The sequence below is a fragment of the Hylobates moloch genome, unplaced genomic scaffold, assembly GCF_009828535.3.
Source record: "Hylobates moloch isolate HMO894 unplaced genomic scaffold, HMol_V3 SCAFFOLD_8, whole genome shotgun sequence".
NCBI lineage: Eukaryota > Metazoa > Chordata > Mammalia > Primates > Hylobatidae > Hylobates > Hylobates moloch.
The window spans coordinates 100,922,890-100,949,632 of record NW_026652283.1 but is presented as its reverse complement, the minus strand read 5'-3'; the positions used below and the strand labels follow the sequence as shown (position 1 = coordinate 100,949,632).

At 34.0% G+C, this 26,743-nt stretch overlaps 1 protein-coding gene across 1 annotated transcript in view; it reads left to right on the top strand.

Annotated features, from left to right (window-relative positions):
* The window catches only part of ZCWPW2 (zinc finger CW-type and PWWP domain containing 2), a 175,441-nt gene that overhangs the window by 131,773 nt on the left and 16,925 nt on the right, over nucleotides 1-26,743 (top strand). Inside the window, exon 5 of the mRNA XM_032162248.2 lies at nucleotides 10,114-10,160. Within this exon, the coding sequence (XP_032018139.1) occupies nucleotides 10,114-10,160 (47 nt within the window). The remainder of the gene's footprint in view (nucleotides 1-10,113; nucleotides 10,161-26,743) is intronic.

Here is a 26,743-nt window from a genome sequence, read left to right as displayed (position 1 = left end):
TTTTTAATTCAGCTTTAGGATTTTGTAAGATTAAGACTTTCTTACATGCTCTACATTTTAGAATTGATGTCCTTATTTCTAACTTTTTTCCAGAATTATTTATATTGTAAAAAAATTGACTTGATTTTTTAGAGCAGTTTTAAGTTCACAGAAAATTGAGTGGAAGGTACAGAGATTCCCCATGTATCTCCTCCTCACAATCCCTAAACACACAACCTCCCCCACTGTCAATATCCCATACCATGAGATCTATTTGTTACAATTGATGAACCTATACTGACACGTCATTATCACCCAAAGTCCTTAGTTTACATTAGGGTTTACTCTTGCTATTATGCATTCTGTGGGTTTGGAGAAATGTATCATGACCTGTATCCACCATTATAGTATCATATAGAGTAGTTTCACTGCTCTAAAAATCCTTTGTGTTCCAGCTGTTTGTTTCTACCTCCCCCTTATTCCCTGGCAACTACTGATTTTTGTTATCTGTCTCCATAGTTTTGGCTTTTCCAGAATGTCATATGGTTAGAATCATATGATATATGACCTTTTCAGATTGGCTTCTTTCTCTTAGTAATATGCATTTAAGTTTCTTCCATGTATTTGCTTGGCTTGATAGATCTTTTTTAAATTAGTGCTGAATAATACCCATTGTCTGTATGTACCATGATTTTTTAAAATCATTCACCTATGAAAGGACATCTTGGTTGCTTTTAAATTTTGGCAACTATGAATAAAGCTGCTGTAAACATATATGTGCAGGTTTTTGTGTGGACAGATGTTTTCAACTTCTTTTGATAAATACCAAGGAACATAATTGCTGATCATATGGTGAGATAGGTTCAATTTTTAAAGAAACTACCAGACTGTCTTCCAAAATGACTGCACCATTTTGCATTCCCACCAGCAATGAATGAGAGTTCCTGTTGCTCCACATCCTCATCAATATTTGGTGGTGTCAGTGTTTTGGGTTTTGGCCACTCTAATAGGTGTGTAGTGGCACCTCATAAGTGTTTTAATTTACAATTTCCTAATGACATATGATGTTGAACATCCTTTCATATACTTATTTGCCACCTTTCTGTCTTCTTTGGTGAGGTGTTTTCTGAGATATTTTGCTCATTTTTCAATTGGATTGTTCATTTTATTGCTGCAGAGGTTTTAAGAGTTCTTTGTATATTTTAGATGTCACTCTCTTATAGGTCTTCTGCAAATACTTGCTCCCAATATGTGGCTTATCTTTTCCATTCTCTTGACAGAATCTTTGGCAGAGCAGACATTTTAAATTTTAATGAAGTCTAGTTTATCAATTATTTCTTTCATGGACCTTGCCTTTGATGTTGTATCTAAATGTTATTGCCATACATGAGGTCATCTAGGTTTTCTCTTTTATCTTCTAGGAGTTTTATAATCTTGCATTTCACCCTATGATTCATTTTGAGTTCCTTTTTGTGAAAGGTGTAAGATCAGTGTCTAAAGTTACTTTTTTTGTGTGTGGATGTCCAGTTGTTCCTGCACCACTGGTTGGAAAGACTGTCTGCTCCATTGTATCACCTTTGCTCCTTTACCAAATATCTATTGACTATATTTATGTGGGTCTATTTCTGGGTTCTTTATTCTGTTCTATTGATCTATTTGTCTGTTCTTTTGCCAATACCACACTGTATTGATTGCTGTAGTTTCATAGTAAGTCTTCAAGTTGGGTAGTGTCAGTTCTCCAGCATTGTTCTTCTCCTTCCATATTGGGTTGGCTATTCTGGGTCTTTTGCCTTTCCATAAAAATTTTAGAATCAGTTTGTTGATTTCACAAAATAACTTGCTAGCATTTTTATTGGGATTATATTGAATTTATATATCAAGTTGGGAAGAACTGACATCTTGACAATATTGAGTCTTCTTATCCATGAATATGGAATATCTTCAAGTTTATTTAGTTCTTTTTTGATTTATTTTATCAGAGTTTGGTAGTTTTCCTCATTTAGATCTTGTACCGCTTTTTAGATTTATGCCTAACTAATTCACTTTGAGGTTTGCCAATGTAAATTCTAATGTGTTTTCATTTCAAATTCTACTTGTTTTGTACTAGTATGTCAGAAATCTATTTATTTTTGCATATTAACCTTGTATCCGGCAACCTTGCTATAATCTACTATTAATTACAGGGTTTTTTTGGTCTATTCTTTTGGATTTACTACACAGACAATCATATCATGTGCAAAGAGAGTTTTATTTCTTCTTTCCAAATCTGTATATCTTTTATTTTCATTTATTGTCTTACTGCGTTATCTAGGCATTCCAGTACAATACTGAGAAGAGTGGTGAGGGAGAAAACCCTTGACTTGTTCTTCATCTTAGCATGACAGCTTCTAGTTTGTTACCATCAAATATGATATTAGCTTTAGATGTTTTGTAAATGCTCTTTATGAAGCTGAGGAAGTTCCCGTCTTCCTTGTTTCCTGAGGTTTTTTTCTTTTTCATACGTGTTTCTGTGATCTGTTTACATGGTCATGTGATTTTTCTTCTTTACACTGTTGATGCGATTGATTGATTACATTAATTGGTTTCCAATTTTTGAACTACCTTGCACTGAATGAGTTAGGAAGTACTTTCTCTGCTTATATCTTCTGGAAAAGGTTATGGAGAATTGGCATAATTTCTTCCTATATGTTTGATAGCATTCACCAGTGAACCCATCTGGGCTTGCTGCTTTTTGTCTGGGAAGGTTATTATATTGATTCAATTTCTTTAATAGCTGCAGGCCTATTCAGATTGCCTGTTTCTTTTTGCAAAAATTTTAGCAGGTGTCTGTTTCAAGAAATTGATCCATTTCATCTAGGTTATAAAATTTATGGGCATAGAGTTGTTCATAATGTTCCTTTATTTTCTTTTAATGTCCATGGGATTTGTTATAATGTCTACCCCTTTCATTTCTAATATTAGTAATTTGTGCCTGCCTGCCTTTCTCCCTTTCCTCCTTCCTTCCTGTCTCCCTCCCTCCCTCCCTTCTTCCCTTCCTTTCTTCCTTCTTTCCTTCCTTCCTGCCTGCCTTCCTGCCTGCCTTCCTGTCTTCCTTCCTTCCTGTCTTCCTTCCTTCTTGCCTGCCTTCCTTCCTTCCTTCCTTCCTTCCTCTCTAGAGTCATCAATTTTACTGATCTTTCAAAGAGCTAGCTTATGGTTGTATTGATTTTTCTCTATCTACTGTCTTCAATTTCATTGATTTCTGCTCTTTTATTTTTTTTCTTCTGCTTACTTTGGATTTAGCCTGTTCTTTTTCTTCTAGTTTCCAAAGTTGAAGCTTAGATTACTGATTTTAGAGCTTTTTTCTTTTCCATTAGATGAATTCAATGCTATAAATTTTCCTCTGAACATTGCTTTTGCTGCATCCCATGATTGATAAGTTGTACTTTCACTTTCATTTAGTTCAAAATATTTCAAGATTTTTCTTGAGTTTTTTTTTTCTTTGATCTGTGTGTTACTTAGAAGTGTGTTTCTTAATCTCCAAGTATTTTGGATTTCCACCTATCTCTCTGTTACCAGTTTCTGTCTTAATTCCATTTTGGTCTGTGAGGAGACATTGTATTATATCTATTCTTTTAAATGTGTAACTGTGTCTTTACTAATTTTCTTTTTGCTGGATTTGTTCATTTCTGATAGAGGGCTGTTGAAGCCTCTAGCTGTAATAGTAGATTTATTTATTTCTCTCTGCAGTTCCACCAGTTTTTACCTCTCATATTTTGATGCTCTGTTGTTAGGTGCATGTACATTAAAGGTTGCAAGTCTTCTTGGAGTATTGACCTCTTTATTACTATGTATGACCCTCTTTATTCTTGATAACTTTCCTTGCTCTGAAGTCTGCTCTGTTTCAAATTAATATAACTCCTTCTACTTCCTTTTCATTAGGGTTAGCATGATATATTTTTTCTTTTAATTTGTCCATCTAGGCCATTAAAGTTTAAAATGATTATTTTTAATATCATGGATTGATAGTTGTCATATTTGTTATTATTTTCTATTTATTGCCCTTTTTCTTTGTTACTGTTTTTGTCTTTCACTCTTTTTCTGTCTTTGCGATTTTGAGATTTTGAATAATTCCATTTTCTTCCCTCTTAGCATACCAATTATCAATTATACTTTTTTAAAAACTTTTTTTATTGGTTGCCCTAGAGTTTGCAATGTACATTTACAACTAATTCAAATCCCACTTACAAATAATTACCCTGTTTCATGGGTAGTACAAATATCTTATAATGACAGACTATGCCTTCTCATCCCTGGTATCATTGCTATCATTCATTTTACTTATATATAAGCATATATGCACAAACACACATAAGATGTATGCATAAGTGTACATAATTAAGTATATCATGATTATTTTAAACAAACTTATCTATTAGATCAATTAAGAATAAGAAAAGTAAAAAGTTTTTACTTTACCTTTATTTATTCAGTTTTCAGTGCTCTTCTCGTCTTTGTGTAGATCTGAATTTCTAACCTATATTATTTTTCTTCTCTCGGAAGAACTTTTAGTGTTTCTTGCAAGGCAGTTCTACTGGCAACAAATGCCTCCATTTTTTTTTTCTTTTTGCCTGGGAAAGTCTTTATTTCTCCTTCACTTTTGAAAAATAGTTTCACAGGCCACGCACTGTGGCTCAGGCCTGCAATCCCAGCACTTTGGGAGGCTGAGACAGGAGGATCACTTGAGCCCAGAGTTTGAGACCAGCCTGGGCAACATGGTGAGATTCCATCTCTATAAAAAAATTCAAAAATTAGCCAGGTATTCATCTGTAGTCCCAGCTATGCAGGAGACTGAGTGGAGGATTGCTTGAGCCCGGGAGGTCGAGGCTGCAGTGAGCCATGATTGTGCTACTGCACTCTGACCTGAGTACAGAGCGAGACCCTATCTCAAAAGAAAAAAAAAAAGGTAATTTCAGAGTGTAGAATTCTAGGTGGCTGGGTTATTTTGTCAACACTTTATTTTGTTCAACTCTTTTATCGACTGCATGGTTTTTGAGGAAAAGTTGGGTGTAATTCTTATCTTTACTCTTCTATTGGTAAGTTTTTTTCTCTGACTTCTTTCAAGATTTTATTTTTAATCTTTTATTTTCTGCAGTTTGAATATGATATGTAGATTTTTGGCATTTATATTACTTAGTGTTTCCTGAGCTTCTGGATATATGGTTTGGCATCTGATATTAATTTGGGGGAAATTATCAGTTATTATTGTGTCAAATTTTTTTTTGTTCCTGTATCTCTTTTCATTCTGGTATGCCTATTACGTGTATGTCACACTTCTCTAGTTGTCCCACAGTTCTTGGTTATTCTGTTTTATTTTTTTTTCAGTCTTTTCTCTTTTTCAGTTTTTTAGTTGTGGTGGTTTTTATTGATATATCCTGAAGCTCAAAGATTGTTTTCTTAGCCATGTCGAGTCTACTGATGAGCGCATCAAACACATTCTTCATTTATGTTATAGTACTTTTGCTCTCAAGCATTTCTTGTGAATCTTACTTAGAATTTTCATTTCTTTGCTTACGTTACCTATCTTATTGCATATTGTCTACCTTTAACACTGTAGCTTTTAGCGTATTAGTCATAGTTGTTTTAAATTCATAAGCTGATAATCCCATCATCTCTGCCATATCTTGATCTGGTCCTGCTGCTTGTTCTGTCTCTTCAAATTTTCTTTTTTGCCTTTTAGTATGCTTATGAATTTTCATTGAAAGGTGGGCATGATGTTCTGGGTAAAATAACTGCAATCATGATAGTTTAGCAGCGCAGTGGTAAGACATGAGGGGGAGGGAAAGCATTCTATTTTCCTATGATAAAGTGTCAATCCTAGGCTGTAAACTTCATAAGGGCTTTCCTCCAACCCCCCTTTTTTTTCTTCACCTACATAGGTGGTAAAGGATGGCTAGAAGGGGCTGGAGTTGAGTATTTTGTTTCCCCCAGGTCAGGCTGGGGTTAGGCTTTGAAAATCCCTCAATAGGTTAGGCTCTGGTAAAATAGTTTCTCCTCAAGGCAGGCCTTGCTAAGAAGTACAGAATGGTCTGATATATTATTTCAAAATGATTACTTTTCTCCTCACCCTGATGGAAGCCAGGAGATATTTCCCTAATCTTCTCCGTGAGAACCTGGTAGAGCTCCTACAGGTAAAACTCAATAAAAGGGTGCCCCTCCCACCATGACTAGGTTGCCCTGGAGTTTTTGTCTCAGGCTTGCTCCCACAGAGTTTCTAGCAATTTGTCAATTAAAGTTCAGGTTTTCCTACCCCTATACTAGTTTCCACCCTACTCAGGTGGGTTGTGATTCTCTGTATTTACCTGCCTTTTTTTCCAAATTTGAGGACATCAGTTTGCCTTGTGACCTCACTTCTCCAAAGGATCTAAGAATAGTTGTTCATTTTTCATTTTGCTCACCTTTGTACATGTTGTTGGACTCTAGTGGGGACTTCTAATCTCCTTACATGCCAGACCAGAAACTGGACTGTCCTCTATGTTTTTATGAAAATGCTCTCAGCTGTCGCATTTAAACAAACAAAAACTGACAATTTTTTGAGTCCATGAATACACAAGATTTTAAAAAATTATTTAAATAAGAGAAATAATTGAATTATGTTAATATTTGTATTTCTCGCTAACATGGTTGTAAGTAAAAATCAATAACATCTGTTCTGGGTCATGAGTCAAAACCACCTCTACTCATTTAGAACATTTTCATTTACTACCTGCAGCTCCTCTTTTGCACTTTAAAAATATGACTTGGATATAGCTCAAAGGAGGAGTGAAGGCCCTTTTCATTATCCACATCTACATTTCCTGTTAACTGCTTTTCACTCTTTATGATGAGAGTCCCTACATGCAGAGATTTCTGAAGGAAGGAAATTAAATCTTTCTCACAAGAGAAAATTTAGCTTTTAGAAAGTTGTTAATTTTTGCTAAAGTTGAACATAGACCTACTGTTATTATTAGTAAAGAAATTACTACTGATCATAATGTTTTAAGTATTACATAAGAATTTTCCTTTGGCATTTGAAAATCAACGTGGTCGTTGATACTCCCCAAGATACTCTACTCTTATTGGAAGATGATTTTTATAGCTTTTGAACATAAAAAGCTACTTGAACAACAGTTCACATATTTCTGTTCCCAATTTATTGCCATGTTAGAAAATTTACGTAAGAATGAGGTATATTTTGACAGGAAACATAGCAAACATCCATTTTGGTTAACTCTCTCTATACCATCCAGATACATAGACTCCAATTTTAGTTTTTGAGTTTCTTTTTGTTCAATTTTAACTATTTTTAATGATTGATATTTCATCACGACTTTTATTCTTATTAGAGGTTTTCAAAAGAACAAAGAGTAAATTTACTTTTTTTTTTTAAAGATACAACAAAACTTATTCCATCTTGTAATTACCATGAGGTTCTACTGGGCCCTTTACACATGATTAATCCAAAATATACTATGAGATTTTAGTGATCTTATTTTTTCCTATTTCTTGAAACATGTTGCTATTTTATTATTGCTCATCAATTATTTCCAACTATGTTAAAAAGATGAAAATAATTATTCAGATAGAAGAATGGTGGAGTCACCTAAAAATAGGATACAATAGTGAAATATATAATCACTAAAGTGTTTTTCCTAGTATTCCAAAGATCAAGATCTCTCTCTGTCTTTCTTTCTCTTTCACACACGCGTGCGCGCGCACACACACACACACACCCTATGTCTGTTAGCTAAAATGGAAGTGAATATTTATTGATTATCTGTTATCTTCACACATTGTTTTAGGAGTTTTAATTAAGTAGATTATATTATTTAAATCTCATAATATACTAGTGAGGTAATCATTTTTACTCCTGGACCTAATTAAATGAAAGAGCTTTTGTACAACAAAGGAAACTATCAACAGAGTAAATAGCCTACAGAATGGGAGAAAATATTCGCAAACTCTGCATCTGAAAAAGTCTGATGTCCAGCATTTATAATAAGCAAAAAATAACCCCATTAAAAAGTGGGAAAAGGACATGAACAGACACTTTTCAAAAGAAGACATATATGTGGCTAATGAGCATATGAAAAAATGCTCAACATCACTGGCCATTAGAGAAATGCAAATCAAAACCATAATGAGATACTATCTCACACCAGTCAGAATGGTTATTAATAAAAAGTCAAAAAGTAACAAATACTGGCGAGGTTGCAGAGAAAAGGGAATGCTATATACTACTTGTGGTAATGTAATTTAGTTCAGTGACTGTGCAAAGCAGTTTGGCAATTTTTCAAAGAACTTAAAACAGAACCGTCATTTGACCCAGCAATCCCATTTCTGGGATATATACCCAAAGAAATATAAATCATTCTACCATGAAGATACATGCACACATATGTTCATTGCAGCACTATTTTCAATAGCAAAGACATGGAATTAACTTAGATGCCCATCAACTGTAGACTGGATAAAGAAAATATGGTACATATTCACTATGGAATACTATGCAGTCATGTAAAAGAACAAGATAATGTCCTTTCAGCAACATGGTTGGGACTGGAGGCCATTATCCTAAGCAAGATAATGTAGGAACAGACAAGTGCTGCATGTTGTCACTTACAAGTGAGAACTAAACATTGAGTACACATGGTCACAAAGAAGGAAACAATAGACACTGGGGCCTACGTGAGGGTGGAGGGTGGAAAGAGGGTGAGGATTGAAAAACTACCTAATGGGTACTATGCTATATAGCAAACCTGTACATATACCCCTGAAACTAAAAGTTTAAGAAAAATAATTATTACCCCTGGTTTATCAATAAAGAGAGTCTAAGAGCATATACATTGTTTTATATCTTACACTGTCTAATATCGTAGCTGATACCAAGTAAATGATCAGTTTATTTTAATTAATAAATTACATTAAATTTTTTAAGGTAAAATGTATATTTCAGATTCATATGAGATTTTGGATGAAATACATATACATTTTTAGTTATAAGTAATATTGAACACTTACTGCATATAAAATGTGGTCCCTGCTTTTGAGGAATATTCTAGTTTCAAGAATACTCAGACATGTTCATAACTAACCATAATACAAGGAAGAAAGTTTCATGGCTTTATATGACTATGATTTTGCAAAAGAGGTGGAGTTTTATCCTAATCAGAGGAATATCTGTAGTAGCACATAACCTTATGCATTCATCAGTGGAGAGAATGGGTGTTCCAGAAAGAGGGATCATCTTAAATATACAGCTGGATATAGGAAAGAGGATAGTTTACATGTAACCACCCGGTTGTAGGCATGAATATAGTAACCTGTTCCTCTGAGTTTCTATATTTTATGACAACAGTTGTAACCAATAGATACATATACACACATGTATACATTAGCACGTCTCAAAATAATACCCTGGGATAGTTTTTTATGAACTATTTGGTTACTAATTATTCTGTTTTTAGGAGTGGTATAATGAGAAAATGTACTAGTAGTTTCCATTCTTGCTGAATCTTTCTCTCAGGCACTGTTGGCAGCTCAGTGGTCCCAAATGGAGACCGCAGACATTCTGGAAAAATTAGAGGCTTGTGATCAGATGGTTCTGGCCAAGCTGCATGACCTCAGGCAGGGTACATTATTTACCTCAGCTGTGAAGTGAGGAGGGACTGCGTACTTTACAAGGTTATAATGAGAATTAAATAAGATATCTATATAAAGTCCTTGTCCCATGTCCAGCATATAATAGATAGATATGAAAATGGAGGCAGCTGGGATTCAGTTCTAGATCCTATATACTCCGGAGCACACAAGCTCCCCAGAACCTAGAAATAAGATATACTAGACACCAACATGAGGACATCCAACTAACCAACTTTAAGAGAGGAGATTTGCCAAATAAGTATAAAAATGTTCATATTATTACTTTTGGATTGCATTGCTCTACTAAACAATGGGCAGCTCAGTTTATTAGCATATTAATTAAAGGGACAACTGGAACAAAATACTGTTATAATAGTAATGAGAAAGTAGAAAATTCTAATTGTGTAACTCAGTATTTATTTGAACAGGAACATAGGCACTTTTTTGAAGCAGCCATGTTTCATTGTCTTACAGATAAATCCGAAACACATGACAAAGTTGTTGCACTGGCCAAGAAAAGGGTAAGATTGTGTTTTATTATATAAAATATACAAACTTCAAATTTCATTTAACAGTATTCTTTAAAGAAAATTAAATTATTTAGAAACAAACAATGACATACAATCCATTTTTTCTTCTAAATGTTACTTCAGTATATGTTTCCTTTCTTAGGTTAATACTAGGAAATTAATATTTATGGTTACTTATATTAATGTTATCAGACTGTCAGAAGTTAGAACAATAGAGAACTATAAGTAAACAAGTAAATGACTGTTTTTACTTAAATTATATTTCATATACATACTCATATACTAAAATATTTTTATATACGATATTACTCTAATGTGTGTACACAATCTTATAGAAAATTTAAGTAGAATTTACAGCTCAATATGGTGTCTACCTTAAACTTAAGTAGAGAACAATATCAGCCATCTTAATGAATTTTCTGAACCTGGAATTTTTTAGATGAAAATTGTCAACAGCATTTTTAAAGAATTATTAAAATTTAATACATTATTTTGAATATTATATTCAGAGAGTTGTTTACTTACTGTCAAAAACTTGGCTGAGATAGGATGAACCTTGACATTCTCCTCAAGAGATGATGTTCTTACCACTAAACAAAGAGAAAGAGGTGGTGCCTAAAACAAATACTTGTGGACATATACTAGTGCCACAATAAAAAGGAATTATGATAGAATGAAAAGACTATGGTGAGATTTCCCATGTTGAGTGGTGAGGCAGAGCAGATCAAGGGAAGGTCAAGTGTAACCTTGAGGAACAGAAGAGGATGTTGGGCATGTATCTATAGATGATTAGGCAAAGGATGGGCATCATGTTTGTATTCTTTGTACATTTTATGAGTCCTTCTAAAATCAGGTTTTGTTTTATCTTTTTGCTTTTTGGCTTATAAATATAGGAATTTTGGCTTTTCACTGGCTGAGTAATGTTCAGCTCCTTTGCAGAGAGGAATTCAGTATCATAGAAAACAAGGTTGCCCTTTATAAAAGAAAGGATATAGGTCTTGTGTGTTCATCTGGAGATTTAGACAAGAATATGTGAAGTAGTGCAGTATTGTTAATGTGGATAGGTTTATTTCAATCTTTGCTAAATGATATTTAGAATCAAAGACTATAAAGATAATAACTAGTGTTTCTATATATTGCTTTTATTTGTACCAGTTGTTCTTAACAAAGGCAGTACTATTCTCAGGCTCAGTGCCATGGGCCAGATCTGACCTTTAAACTATTTGTTGGTCTGCAATGAGAAATGTACAGAAAGTAAGAGTAATCATTTATGAACTTGTATGGTAATTTGATAGAATTTTTTTGTCTGTTGAATCTAATAGTATAAAATGGAGCTCGTATTTTTTAATATGTCTTTATTTTTTATTTAATTTTTTTCTCTAGTAACTTATTTTTATTTTATTTACTAAAAGTATAGATCTCTGATAGACTGGGGAAAAAACTGATCCTTTACCACAGATAGTTTGAGAGATACTGTCTTAGGGGACATTTTAGAAATTTTTGGGGATGCTGTGGGTTATAGTAATTTTGGAGAATACAAGGTGTTTTACTAGGCAAGGATTAGAGACACTAGATATCCTGAGATGCATGGAACAGGGCTGTGTAAAACAAGTGTCCAACATTTGGAATGATTTTGGATGTTCTGCTGGACTCAACAAACTACAAATATAATTTATATTGAGTTAATACAAAATAATACTGAAACATAGCATGTTAGGCTAAAAGCCAAGGAATGAGAAGACTTGTTATAGAGAGGCAAACTGACATAGAATAGACAAATTAAATGGTTCTTGAAATTATTGACTATTTAATGAACACTTTGTAACATTTTCAACTATATATTTAGCCATAAAAGGTAAAAGTGTAGTTACTGAGAAACCATGGAAGGAATTTACAGATATGTAACAGGAAATTTGAGATGGCTTTTGTCTTAAAACTAAATATTACTTACTAAATTAATAGAGATACATGAAATGCATTGATTTCACTGAATTTTTAAAAATAAACATTTAGAAATATTTTTAGTGTTGCTAGCAAGATTATAAAACATTTCCACAAACATTGTTTTTCACTTCAGACCCTGAGGGGAAAACAAGGCAGACATTATTATCTTTATCTTATAAAGAAGGTCATTTGTGGTTAGAGAAGTTAAGGAACTTACTGTAGCCACATGGAACTTTTAGATATTTTTATTTAATCTTAATTAGTTTTTCTTAGTTCCTATTAAAATATTGACAAGGTAGCCTCATTAAGATTTGAATGTTAATTTCACTTAGTAAGGTAGCTTTTATTTTTCTTTACAGTTTGGTTTTGTGGATATTGAACACAATATTTTTAAAGATAGCACTGTTTTATATAAAATATTATAGATGTATAAAAGAAAGCTGTTGGTATGAAAGCAAAAGATAATGGCAAAATATATTAGGTAATTACTAAGTGCCAGGCACTACATACATGTTATTTCATTTTATTCCAACAACAATTATGGGGCATGTTCAATACTATCTCTGGTTCACAAGTGAATAAAACAGGCATAGGGATGTTGACCACTGCCAAAAACACAATGCAAAGATGGATGATAAAAAGTAAGTAATTGCTTCTAGAGCCCCTCGTCCTGGGTTGAAAATCTTAGTAGTTTGTATTTTGTTTATTTATATAAATACATAAGTACTTACATATATTATATAATACATTATTTATGTAATACATAGTATTTATATACATTATATAATACATTATATAATACGTATTTATAGAAATAAACAAAATACAAACTGTTAAGATTTTCAACCCAGGGTGAGGGGCTCTAGAATCAATTATGTACTTTTTTATCATCCATCTTTGCATTGTGTTTTTGGCCATGGTCAGTATCCCTATGCCTGTTTTCTTCACTTGTGAACCAGAGATAATACTTATATATTTATATAAACAAATGTGTATATGCGTATAAATGTTGTGTGATTGTTTTATTTTTTACGATGAGATCTTATTATATATGTTACTCTATAGATTTAAATACTTAGATTAACAAATATAGACCTGTTTTTAACATTCTGCATAGCGTACCACAGTAGACATATCAAAGTTTTATTAACCAGTCATATATTGATGAATATGTAGATGTTTTCAAATTCCTGGTGTGGTTTGGTGCTTCTATAAGAAATGATTTAGTAAACATCCTTGGATATATATCCTTAAATGCTGGTACTATTATTTCTATAGGATAGATTCCCAAAGAGAAATTGATGGATCAAAGCTACTCACAGTGTTTCCCTGCTTCCCTTGAATCAGGAGTGGACCTTGAGGAATAAGTTGTTAAAGTTATGCGTTGGCCTGTGCTGAGTTGTAGCATCAGTTGTTGCCACCTCTTTGAACCAAGATATAAGGGTGTTGCCATCTTCAATACTATTCCTAAGTGCCTATTTTGATTGGCATTCCTGGGGTCAAGTATGAGACTTCTATCTACAAGCTTCTGCCCTTCACTTAGCTCCCCTTTTTAGCTCTTCAGTCATGTGTGATAGAGGTGTGCAGTACACATGCACCTGCCTGATCACCTCTGCCCCACTGGCAGCAGTCTGAATGAAAGAGACTCTGAGTAAGTCACACTAATCTCTCTGAGTTCCACTTGATAAAAAGGAGTAGGTCTAGATTCTGTAAGTCCCTTCCCACTCTAATATCCTGTGAACTATAAGATATTTACAACAGCTCATTAAGTATCTGTAGAATATCAAAATACTTGTGCAGGCCAGAATTAATGGATATAATAAATATCTGAGTCAAGTGGGCCTAAGATAAATAATAAAATAAGGACTGAAAAACAATAATGTACCCAGCTGATGGTGTTACCTGTAATAGATTTTGAAAGATGTTTGAATAGATATGTACGTGTATGTGTATATATTTATATACATATGTGTGTGTGTGTGTGTGTGTGTGTGTATTCAGGAAACAGTATACTGTGGTGGAAGAATACAAACTTATAATTGAGACAACTCTGTCTGCAAGAGCTAGTTCTTCTACTTAGTTGTTGTGTCACCTTAGGAAAGTTAACCCAAACATCTTTTAGCCTCATTTAATCAATCTCTCTAAATTGGCAACAATAATAATTACCCAGTATGATTTTTATAAACGTTAATATACAAAGCAATTATAATAACTCATAGTTACTATATTATAATAGGTGGTTAATAAATGCTAGTACTTTTCTTCCAAATTTCTCCTTAGAAGGACATAGGAAATAAGGATTTAAGAAAATTTTAAATTCTCGGACTTATAATAGTATCATAGTTCTATTAGACAGTTAGGATTAGCTATGCCTTTTTTAAAATTATACTTTAAGTTCTATGATACACGTGCAGAATGTGCAGGTTTTTTACGTAAGTATACACGTGCCATGGTGGTTTGCTGCACCCATCAACCCGTCATCTACATTAGGTATTTCTCCTAATGCTATCCCTCCCCTAGCCAGCCGCCCCCCAACAGGCCTCGGTGTGTGATGTTCCCCTCCCTGTGTCCATGTGTTCATTGTTCAGCTCCCATTTATGAGTGAGAACATGTGGTGTTTGGTTTTCTGTTCCTGTGTTAGTTTGCTGAGAATGATGGTTTCCAGCTTCATCCATGTCCCTGCAAACGACATGAACTCATCCTTTTTTATGGCTGTATGGTATTCCATGGTATATATGTCCCACATTTTCTTTATCCATTCTATCATTGGTGGGCATTTGGATTGGTTCCAAGTCTTTGCTATTGTGAACAGTGCTGCAATAAACATACGTGTGCATGTGTCTTTATAGTAGCATGATTTATAATCCTTTGGGTATATACCCAGTAATGGGATTGCTGGGTCAAATGTTATTTCTGGTTCTAAATCCTTGAGAAATCCCCACACTGTCTTCTACAGTGGTTGAACTAATTTATACTCCCACCAACAGTGTAAAAGCATTCCTATTTCTCCACATCCTCTCCAGCACCTGTTGTTTCCTGACTTTTTAATGATCACCATTCTAACTGGTGTGAGATGGTATCTCACTGTGGTTTTGATTTGCATTTCTGTAATGACCAGTGATGATGAGCTTTTTTTCATGTGTTTGTTGGCTGCATAAATGTCTTCTTTTGAGAAGTGTCTGTTCATATCCTTCGACCACTTTTTGATGTGGTTGTTTGTTTTTATCTTGTAAATTTGTTTATGTTCCTTGTAGATTCTAGATATTAGCCCTTTGTCAGATTGATGGATTGCAAGAAATTTCTCCCATTCTGTAGGTTGCCTGTTCACTCTGATGATAGTTTCTTTTGCTGTGCAGAAGCTCTTTAGTTTAATTAGATCCCATTTGTCAATTTTGGCTTTTGTTGCCGTTGCTTTTGGTGTTTTAGTCATGAAGTCTTTGCCCATGTCTATTTCCTAAATGGTATTGCCTGGGTTTTCTTCTGAAAATTTCCTAATTATACCCTTAACCATTTTTTCTTAGGCTTATATTTTTTTCTGATTGATTTGTAGGCATAGACACTCCTATTAGTTATTAATAATTTGTCAATATGTTACAAACATTTTCTGATTTTCCTTTTAAATGTTTTATAGTTCTTTTTCTGTATTTATATAGTAAAATTGTCTCTTTTGGGGCTTTCAGTGTTTTTTTTGACATGATTTAAAAGACTGCTCTTTTATTAATATAAAATATGTTTCACAATTCACTTAACCTTTCTTCTATTGTTATTGGTAACACTGATGAAAATCTTCATCAGTATAGCTTCCTCTCCTACCCTATTTGTGGAATTGTTTTTTTAAGGACAATTCCCAGTAGAAGGATTATGTTGAAGTGCTTTCACCATCAGTGCTTGCAAATGCCATAATTGTCACTGACAGGTATTGGTATAATAAAGAAGTTGTTGCCAGTTTACATCATAATTTGTTGTTTCTATGACACAAAGTAAAAAAAATCTATGTACTAATTTAGGGAAAAATTTCATGTTTATAGCACTACATGCGTCCATGTAGAAACATAGTTTGGTTCTCTATTCATTTTTATTTAGTTTTTTCAATAGAGAATTTTACATATTCCTAATTAACTCTACCCCAGATATTGTTACTAACTGGAAACGGATCTATTTTTTAACTTTTTGTTTACATACAGAAATTATGTGTATCTTTTTCCCTAACACTTATTAATGCCAATAATTTAACTTACTATTTGAACAGCAAAATTAAGGACCACTTTCTTGATTTATACATTTCACTATGAGGAATTTCAGCTATTATGTTTTTTGATAAAAAGTATTTCTCTCCAAAGTTATTACAAAAAATTTTCATAAAAAGTAAAAAATTTTCATTAGCCCAATTAACAGGATAAGTTGCTTATATTTTAAGACTAGATGTCTGGATATTTGTGTTAATTGCTAAGCTTGCTATTAATATGGAATTGATGTACTGCAACTCACTTAATTTATTTGGATTTATATGCATCCTTCCCAGAAGATAAATATATTATAGCAGATTCCTACTGCTGGGTTCTAGCCCTAGGCAGAGAGAAATCTCAGAAAAGAATAACAAGGAGCAGAACCCCTTGGGAAGAGTCACAGTCAGGCTTCAAAACTCATTTAATTTCCTTTTGTATTCTACTTTGTGGGCATCACTCACCTTTCCATAGGCCAGTGTCCCCCAGACTTGAATCATTCAGGTATTCCATCACCATTTTGCCATTTTCAGTACTATTACTATAGTTTTCTTTTAGTTTTCAGAGAAGAAATTTTCAACAAATTGAGTTGAAAGATCTAATTGGCTTTATTAGAGATTCATGAATCTGGCAGCATCTTATCTATGAAACAGAAGGGTGCTCTGCTGGGATTAGCAGAATGATCAGCTTTTGTAAGGCAGCTCCAGCAGGAAGAAGGAAACAGCATTGTGCAAAAAACCAGATTGGTTAGCATCAGGTTACTTCAAGTTACTCTCCTTTTGTGGCTTAAAGCAGAAGAGACTTTCTTATTATGCCAGCTCAGATTGCCTGGGACCCTTATTATTCGTTGCTGTGAAATCTCCTGGTTTTTGGAAAACTGACTCATGTCTCAGTTCAGTTTGATTACATGACACCTAGTGTGAGTGACTCCATTCTAGTTTGGTCTGGATTATTGGAGCCTAGTGCAAGGGCACAGTCCACAATGACGACCTCTTGTAAATTTTATTTAGCCAACTTGACTCAACTTTTTCGTAATTTAATTTTTTACTGGAGTAAAATTTAAACACAGTGAAATGCAGAGATCTTAAGTGTACAGTTTGATAAATTTTTCTTAAATATATATACTCATAAAACTACCATCCCCAATCAAAATAAAGAATTTTCCTTACCCAGAAAGTTTCCTAATGTAAATTTTTATCCATTTTATCCATTTATTACTTTAAATCATCAGTGTAAATCTTAACATACAAAGTTCATTTTTCTTTTTTTGAGACAAGGCTGTTGCTTAGGCTGGCATATACTGGCATGAACACGGATCACTGAAGCCTTCACCTCCTGGGCTCAAGTGATCCTTCTGCCTCAGCCTCCCAAGTAGCTGGGACCACAAGTGTGCACCACCATGCCTGGCTAATTTTTGTATTTTTTTTGTAGAGACAAGGTACTCCTGGGCTCAAATAAGCCTCCCACCACGGCCTCCCGTAGTGCTGGGATTACAGGCATGAGCCACCCACATCCCACCAGAAAGTTCTTTTCATACTAATTTCATTTGCCCTATGCTCAAAATCTGTAGAGGGAAACTGCCTCCTTACAAGGCAGTATTAAAACGCCCTTCCAGAGGGTGATTTTAACAAGATATTCTTTAGTGACTTCATAACTAACCCTGCTTATTAAATTGCAAGATTTACCTCTTTTATCTTGAATTAAAGTCTATAGGAGTTCTATAGGATAACAATTAGTAGTAAAATATTACAATTAGAGAAAATAGATAAATCTCTGATTCCAAATCCTTTTATACACCATTTATGAAGGCAAGCAAAGATCCCTTGCTTCAGAATACCAATTTTCTGGTGCAGATTATTGTATTTGCTCCTTAAATTAAAAAAGAAAAAGTCTATGTTGAGACTTATATATTTGCTTAACCCTTTTTTGTATTTGATTTTCGCTTCATGGATCTGTCTTCAGCCAAACTGCCTACTTGTGGTTTTCACAAAATGGCCAGTGGGAGTGGGAGAAGCTGAGGAGGAGTACAGGGTAAATACGTGTCAAGGGTGAGTATAGCAGAGTTGAAAACTCCTTTGTTTTTCTCCCCTGGAGAGAAAACAATAGTATGTCATAGTGCGAGGACCGCACTATTCCCCAGGTTCATAGGGCAAGTAGTGTAAGAAATGTTGGCTAGCAACTAGCTATAAGGGGAAGTTTTTCCATTCACAGGGCTGCTGGGCTGCTTATTGTTGCTAGGGTTGCAGCTGTAAGGGGCTATTCTAAGAAAGTAGAATTGGAGAGGGGTATAGTGATGCCTTCCTAAACCAGTGTTTTTTTTCCCAGTGCAGTGAGTGGTTTGTCTGAGAAAATTCAGAGTTTAATTATGCAAATCTGGTTTTCGGTAAACAAAAATTGAGGTTTATCTATCAGTGATTTTCTCTAGTCATTTAAAACTTGTTTTCATCCTTACTTCTAAAAAGCAAACACAAAAGTATCCTTTTTGAATGTCACTGTTTATAATGGCTGGTTTTGTATTAATTTTTCTCTGTACATAATGCCCATTTAAAAATTCAGTTGAGATTAATTTACTTGGAATTTGAATTTGATGATACTTAAAATCTGGTGCTGCAGATTCTAAAAATTTGAAACTTTTCAGCCATAAGTCTCCCTGTTTTCTGTTCTATATTTTAACTTTGAGCCAGAAAGCAAGAAATATGATTCCACAAAATGTGGCTGCCCTTTTTTTAAGAAACAAAATCTTCCTCAGGCACCAGTTATCAAATGGTGAACAGCTGCCAGATGTTGTCCTTTGTTATTTGGACCTAAGGTTGTGGTATGCAGTTTTCTTCCATGCATTTTGCTGATTATATTTATTGAAAATGTAATCCTTTCTCTCTGATTCAGAGACACATAAGTCCTGTTTCCAACTTCAGACTCCACACAAAATGAATCTGAGTTTCCTCTGAAGTCTGGAATATTTCTTGCTCACCATCATCATCTTCACTCCATTCCATTAAAACCAAAACCAGTATTACCAATCAATAAGTTATTGATATAATATAGAATAGGAATTTGAATAATGAGTTTGTATTTTATAGATTGTAGCAATTACACTAGTTATATTAAGTGATTTTTCTATGCCTAATAGTTACACTACTATTCTACTTGCAAAGGGGAGAGATATCACCGGAAAAAATACAATGTCAGTGAAAAGAAAATTGGCTTATAGCAGAATTCAAGCCTACAGTTTCAAATTTATAAGCATTTGGCTTTTGTCCACAAGTCTTTCAACTTTTCATTTATATTAAATGACACAGACCTATTTTCTTTCTGTAAAAACCTATAAATTACTATTTCTAAAATTATTTAAAATTATAATGATTTTGAGATGCTATTTGTCTTTTTGTTTATTTAGTTAATACCTTTACTTTGTCAAGGAGGGTGGCTCATGCCCATAATCCTTGCACTTTGGAAAGCTGAGGCAGGTGGATTGCTTGAGCCCGGGAGTTCAACACAAGCCTGGGTAACATGGTGAAACTTTTTCTGTACTAAAAATACAAAAATTATGTCAGGTGTGGTGGCATGCATCTGTGGTCCCAGCTACTCAAGAGGCTGAGGTAGGAGGATCCCCTGAGCCTGGGAAGTTCAGGCTACAGTGAGCCACTGCACTCCAGCCTGGGTGAACAGAGTGAGACCCTATCTCAAATAATGATAATAATAATAATAATTCTTTCACTTTGTTCCAGAAATAATTTGCTGTATCATGAAATATTTATATTAGAGATACATCTTAAACTTATACTCTACTACACTAGACAACATTTTTAAAATAATTTTTTAAATGTTTTAGTTATGCTATTGTGGAGAGTCTGTCTATTCCTGTGTATGAGAGAGATCTTCTTATGCATTACACTGAAGGTAAATGCTTAAAGCATTTGACAATGATCCATGGGTTGAATAATCAGGCTGGTTATCCTTACTATTCTAGCTGATATAGAGAAAAATTATAAAACAAATAATGAAACATTTGACATTCATTCTTTTGTCCAGAAAAATAGCATAATATGGATACTATATCGACTGAATGTTCTCTGCATCAGCTTTTTAGAATTTAATTGAAACACATAGATTCTAGAAAGTCTTCCCTAAAAACAGTATGTTCTCCCAACATTCCCCTTGCTAAGATATCTGTTGTTTTTAGGAAAAAACTACCCAAGTAGGAATTGTTTCAACTGATTTGGATTTTCAAAAAGTCTACAATTAGAGGTCAAATAATCTAATTTACTGACTTTATTCAATCAGCTAAGCAACTGTGTCACAAATTCTGCTTTCCATGGGGTTCGTCCTTCCCTGGACACCCTGTCTGGATTAGTCCTTAGTATTCTTAAACTCCTTATAATTATAAGTGAAATCTGTTCTATTACAAAAAGAAATACCTGGATTTTCATGGTCTATCTCTGGTATATATAGTCAAAGACCACTAAAAAATAAATTAAATGTAAGGCTTTAAAAATTATCAGTGAAGCACCAAATCATAGAGCTCCTTGAAGTTTCCTGGTACTCCTATCCTCAGCCAGGATTGTAAGTGTTAATCAAAGGCCTTTTATGCCTTTTGTTTAAGGTGGGTTGGTGATCAGCTGCTATTTTTAGGGAAAGTGCTCTCTTGTGTCTCAGCTCACTGCTTGAATACACACTCCAGTGTTCTCTTTGATAAGCCCCTCAAAGCAGAGAAATCCACAGTGCTTTATTGTAAACTTACACATGGCTGAAGAAGAGAGTGCAGGGAACAGAAAGATATTTATAAGTCATATTGCCAGGGACTGGTCTCTGATATTGTTCAAATCTCATAGGAATGCAGAACTCTATTAAAGGTTGACTAGACTGGAGCATGTAGCAACTGATGATTGACATTTATATAAGAAACACTAGATTTGTGTTCTTTCTATTGAAATAGTGTCTAAAATAGGGCCGGCAAATGATCATTTTAATCCTCCCGTCCTTTTCAAAGGAAAGTTGAAAGCAATCATCGTCTAGGCCCAAAGATTTAACTATATTATCCCTACTCTCTGGATACTCAGATTAAGTAATAACCATCATTTGCAGTGCTACATGTAACTAGTTTTCATCCTTATTCTAAACAGATTTTTCAAAGGGAAATGAGGATATTGGCTTTTTCTTTTATATAACTTTTAACAAGGAGTTTGTGTACATTATTCAAAGCACACAGATTCACTTTTAGAAATTCTGTCAAAGCAGGCAGCTCTTTAGTGATTATTGACTGACAATTACTCTCAAAAGAAGATTACAAAACGTATTTATGTCTTCCTGAGCATAAAATACTGAATCAAAATTTCACACCCTCGGATTTAACAGAACTAACAGACTCATTCTTTTTGTTTAAGAATTAAAAAAGAAAACTTCATTTAGCTGAATAGTGACTTAAGGAAATGGGCAATGTCAAGTCAGTTTATGCAGATTATATAAATCTAATGTAAACACAGTTCTATGGATTTTCTGTTGTTTGCAATTAAAGGCAATTCTGTCATTTGCCATTCCAGTCAGCAATCCTAATTATCATTAAATATATATAATATATATTTAATAAATATGTATATATAGTCTTTCCATATAACTATGTTGTTTTTTACACTCAACAAGGAAAGCATTAATACTTATTTGGTTTATTTAAAATCAGTGACAGTGTTATATTTGTGTGGATAGGTGGAAAGCATTAAATTAGTGCCTCAAAAATTTAATTTGCTTGAGAGTCATCTAAGGAGCTTATTTAAACACAGATTCCTGGGCCCACTCCCAGAGTATCTGATTCAGTAGGCCTAGGGTAGGCATAAAAATTTGCATTTCTACCAAGCTAATTCTGGCCGTTACTCTGAATAGTACTAGGCTAGACAACATAGGAGAATCAGCTATGCAACAGTAGTGAGAGAGGTGGAAGGGATGGGATAGGTAAATGTTACAGTATCTACCTGTAGTGGGTTGAATAGTGGCCCCAAAAAGATATATCCATCTGGAACCTTAGAATGTGACCTTCTTAGAATGTGTTTGGAATAATGGTCTTTGCAGATGTAATCAAGGTAAGGATAGTAAGATGAGGTAATCTTGGAGATGGGCCCTAATTTTAATGTGTCACCAGATACAGACTTCTATCCTGTATTACTGTAAGATAATACATTTCTTTTGTTTTTTCATTTGTAATAATTTGTTACAGCAGTCCTAGGAAACTAGTGTACTACCCAAGCTCCTACCATACCAGAATGCTAAGTTCCCTCAGTCATATGCTATAAACGAAAAGGGTAGAATCTGGACAATGGTCCAGAGGTAAACAATGTTTGAACAACTAATTGGCAAGCAGAGTTGGATATTTTCTGATATGTTATTTAATCTTCCCCCAAATACTTTGAGGTAGATATTTTTTGGCATCATTTAACAAAAGAAGACCTTGAAATGCCAAATAGTCATTTAGGCCATAAATATTTATTGTTTACACCAGAATCTTGCTGGCTATTGGAGTGGTCAAGTGACTTACCAAAAGTGACATAGCCAGTAAGTGCCAGAATAAGCACTTAACTCTAGATCCTGTTATACCAAATTCTGTGCTCTTCTCCATCACATTTTATCAAAGGCTCATACTAGGAAGGCACAGAGCATTTTGGCAAATACTGACTTGTTCATTTCAGTCATTGTGGAATATTTAACGAAGTAGACAAAGAATTAATTTTTTTCAACAGGAATCTCTGTGATTTATGGTAACTGTTTAATGGTATTTCCATTAGTACCAATAAAGTACTTTTCACTTGTTATCTTTTAATCTTATTTCCTCTTGTAGTAAACCTTTTTACTTTATATTCAAACATGCAGATAATTTAAGATGATACTTAATAACAAGATAGAAATAATAGCTCTACATTGTCTTTGGAGATGGAGGTCAGTGATTTAGACAACATTTCAATATTCTTCTTTTTTTTTTTTTTTGAGATGGGGTCTCCCTTTATCGAGTACAGTGGTGCAATCTTGGCTTCTATGAATTTATTACAGATTTTAGTTAGCTACCTTTTGGGTTTTGATTTCACGTGATTGCATTTTTGTCAGTGAATGTGGTCTATAAAATTGAGATTACTTTAATATTTTTGAGACTTCCTCTGTGACCCAGTAGGTGGTCAAATTTATAAATGTTTCAGGCTTGGAAACAATATGTATTCTTTAATTATTCAATGCTAGGTTTAATATATGTTCATTATATTAGGCTTATTATTTTTGTGGTTGAATTATCCTATTCACTATATTTTTTCTGCTTTATTATTTTTTGAGAGGTAAATTGTGTAAGAAATTTTAAGAGAGGTAAAAAAAACCCCTGGAGATTCAGCATTTTCTACTTGTAATTCTGTGTTTTCATTTTGTACATTTTAAAGCTACGTGTCTTAGTTCATTTAGTGTTGCTATAAAGGAATACTGGGTAATTAATAAAGTAAAGATTTATTTGGCTCAGAGTTCTACAGGCTGTACAAGAAGAATGGTGCTGGTATCTGCTCAGCTTCTGATGAGGGGCCCAGGATGCTTCCACTCATGATAAAAGGCAAAGGGGAGTCAGCAGGGCTCTTTTTAACAATCAACTGTAGTGAGAATTAATAGACTGAGAACTCACCCACAAAGGAGGGCATTGATCCATTTATGAAGGATTTACCCCTATAACCCAAACACCTCCCATTAGGCCCCACCTCCAACACTGGGGCTCACATTTCAACATAAGGTTTGGAGGGAACAAACATCAAAATTATTGCACTAATATTTTAGATAATAGGTCAAGACAATTATATTTTCTGAGTGAACTTTTTTAGCATTTAGTAATAACCCTTTTTATCTCTGATTATGCTTTTTGACTTAATGTCTGCTTTTTTCTAACATGAATATAGCTACATTAGGTTTCTTTTGTTAATAATTATGAATATATTATATTCCAGCTCCTCACTTTCAACCTTTTTGTTTTGTTTTGTTTTTTGTTTTTTTGAGACAGAGTTGCACTCCATCACCCAGGCTGTAGTGCAGTGATGCAATTTTGGCTCACTGTAACCTACACCTCCTGGGTTCAAGCAATTCTCATGCTTCAGCCTCCTGAGTAGCTTCAGTATTACTGTTGTATACCATCACACCAGCTAATTTTCATACTTTTAGTAGAGACGGGGTTTCACCATGTTGGCCACACTTGTCTTGAACTCCTGACCTCAAGTGATCTGCCCACCTTGGCCTCCCAAAGTGTTGGGATTATAGGCGTGAGCCACTGCCCCTGTCCCTTTCAACCTTTCCATGTCATTCCATTTTTTAAATTACAGATTTATTGAGATTTAATTTGTATATCATACAGTTCATTTTTTTAAATGTACAATTCAGTTTTTTCAAAGCTTTGCAGCCAACATCACCAGCTAATTTTAGAAGAGTTTTTCATCACCCTGAAAGGAAATTTTATACCCATTAGCCATCACTGCCCATTTCCCACCTTGCCCTTTTCTGTGGTAACCATGGAATCTATTTTCTGCTTCTATAGATTTGCCTTTTTTAGACATTTTAGATCATATAATACTTTTATATCTGGCTGTTCACTTTTCATCTGTATTGTAGCATGTGTCAGTACTTCATCATTTTTAATGGCTGAATGATATTTCATTATATGGATATATCACACTTTATCCATTGGTGGACATTTGGGTTGTTTCTACTCTTTGGCTATTATAAATAATGCCATTATGAACAATCATGTACTGGTTCTTGTATGGGCATATGCTTCTATTTTTCTTGGGTATATACCTAGGATTGGAATTATTATATCATAGGGTAACTCTAAATTTGAGGTTTTGAGGAACTACTAAACTATATTCCAAAGTAGCTGTAGCATTTTATATTCCCACCAGCAATAAATAAAAATTTCCATTTCTTCACATCCCTGTGAACACTTGTCATTGTCTATTTTTTTAAAAAAATTAGCTATCCTAGTGGGTTGAAGTTGTATGTCACTGTGGTCTTGATTTTAATTTCTCTAATGACTAATGATATTAAGCATCTTTTTGTGTGCTTATTGGCTGTTTATACATCTTCTTTGGAGAAATGTCCATTCAAATTCATTGCGCATATTTTAATTGGCTTATTGTATTTTTATTGTGAGTTCTTTACATATTCTAGATAAAATTTCTTATCAAATATATGATTCGAAAATATTTTTTTCTCATTATGTAGATTTTTTCACTTTCGTGATTGTGTCCTTTAAAATCACAGAAGTTTTAAAATGTTGATGACATCCAATTTATTCTTTTGTTGTTTGTGTTTCTGGTGTCATAGCTAAGAAACCATTAACTAATCCAAGATTATAAAGATTTGCCCCTGTAAGTTTTATCTCTAACATTTACATTTTTGGTCCATTTTAACTTTTATGTATGATGTGAGGTACAGGTTGAACTTCATTTTGCATGTGGATATCCAGTTGTCTGAGTACTATTTGTTGAAAAGACTATTCTTTTCTTACTGAATTGTCATGGCACCCTTGCTAAAAATCAGTTGACCATATATATGAGAGTTTTTTTCTGGACTCCCAATTCTATTATGTTGATTTATTCTTCTGTTCTTATTCCAATACCATACTATATTGATTACTGTAGCTTTATCATAACTTTTGAAATCAGGAGATGTGACCACCTTCTTTTAGCAACACCCTTTGCAATTGCTCCTTCTAAAGAAGAATATATTGCCCCACTGCATGCCTTTGGCTGAACTTTGTTACTTACTTTGGCCCATGGAATAACGTAGGAGTGACAGTGTGATAATTCCAATGTAGTCCTTAAGAGGCTTCTGTATTTTTGCTTTTCTTTTGACTTTTGTAAATCCTCTTTGTTCTTTACTCCATTACCAATTTGTCTTTTTTTAGGTCAGTGTTTATTTAGATTTACATAATGTTGAGCACTTAATTTACTTATCTTCACTTCTTTTTGATTTTTCTAGATTAATCTTCTTCCTCCAAAGTACATTCTGTAGTAGCTCTTTCAGCAAAGTTCTGTCTTTTTAGCTCTACACTAACCCAAGTTTACCCAGTGGTCTTAGGAAAATGCAAGTCATGTAGGGCAGAGCTACCTACCTCAGCCAACCCTAGACCTACAGGAGAGTATTCCTAGATGTTTCACTGTGCATCAGAGATGCCCCACCAAACCAAGAGGAACCTCAACAACCTGAAGACACAAGAAAAGAAGCCACCAGTTTCTGTAAGGAAAGTCTAGGATCTTCCATGAGAAGACGATGATGTACAAATTTCTTAACTGTATTAGTCATTTACAAACACTATGTATGTCCATTGAGGATTAGCAGGGATTGAAACAATTAGAACAGAATCTCTGTTCCATGGTCACTAAGGGAACCAGATTGAGTCTC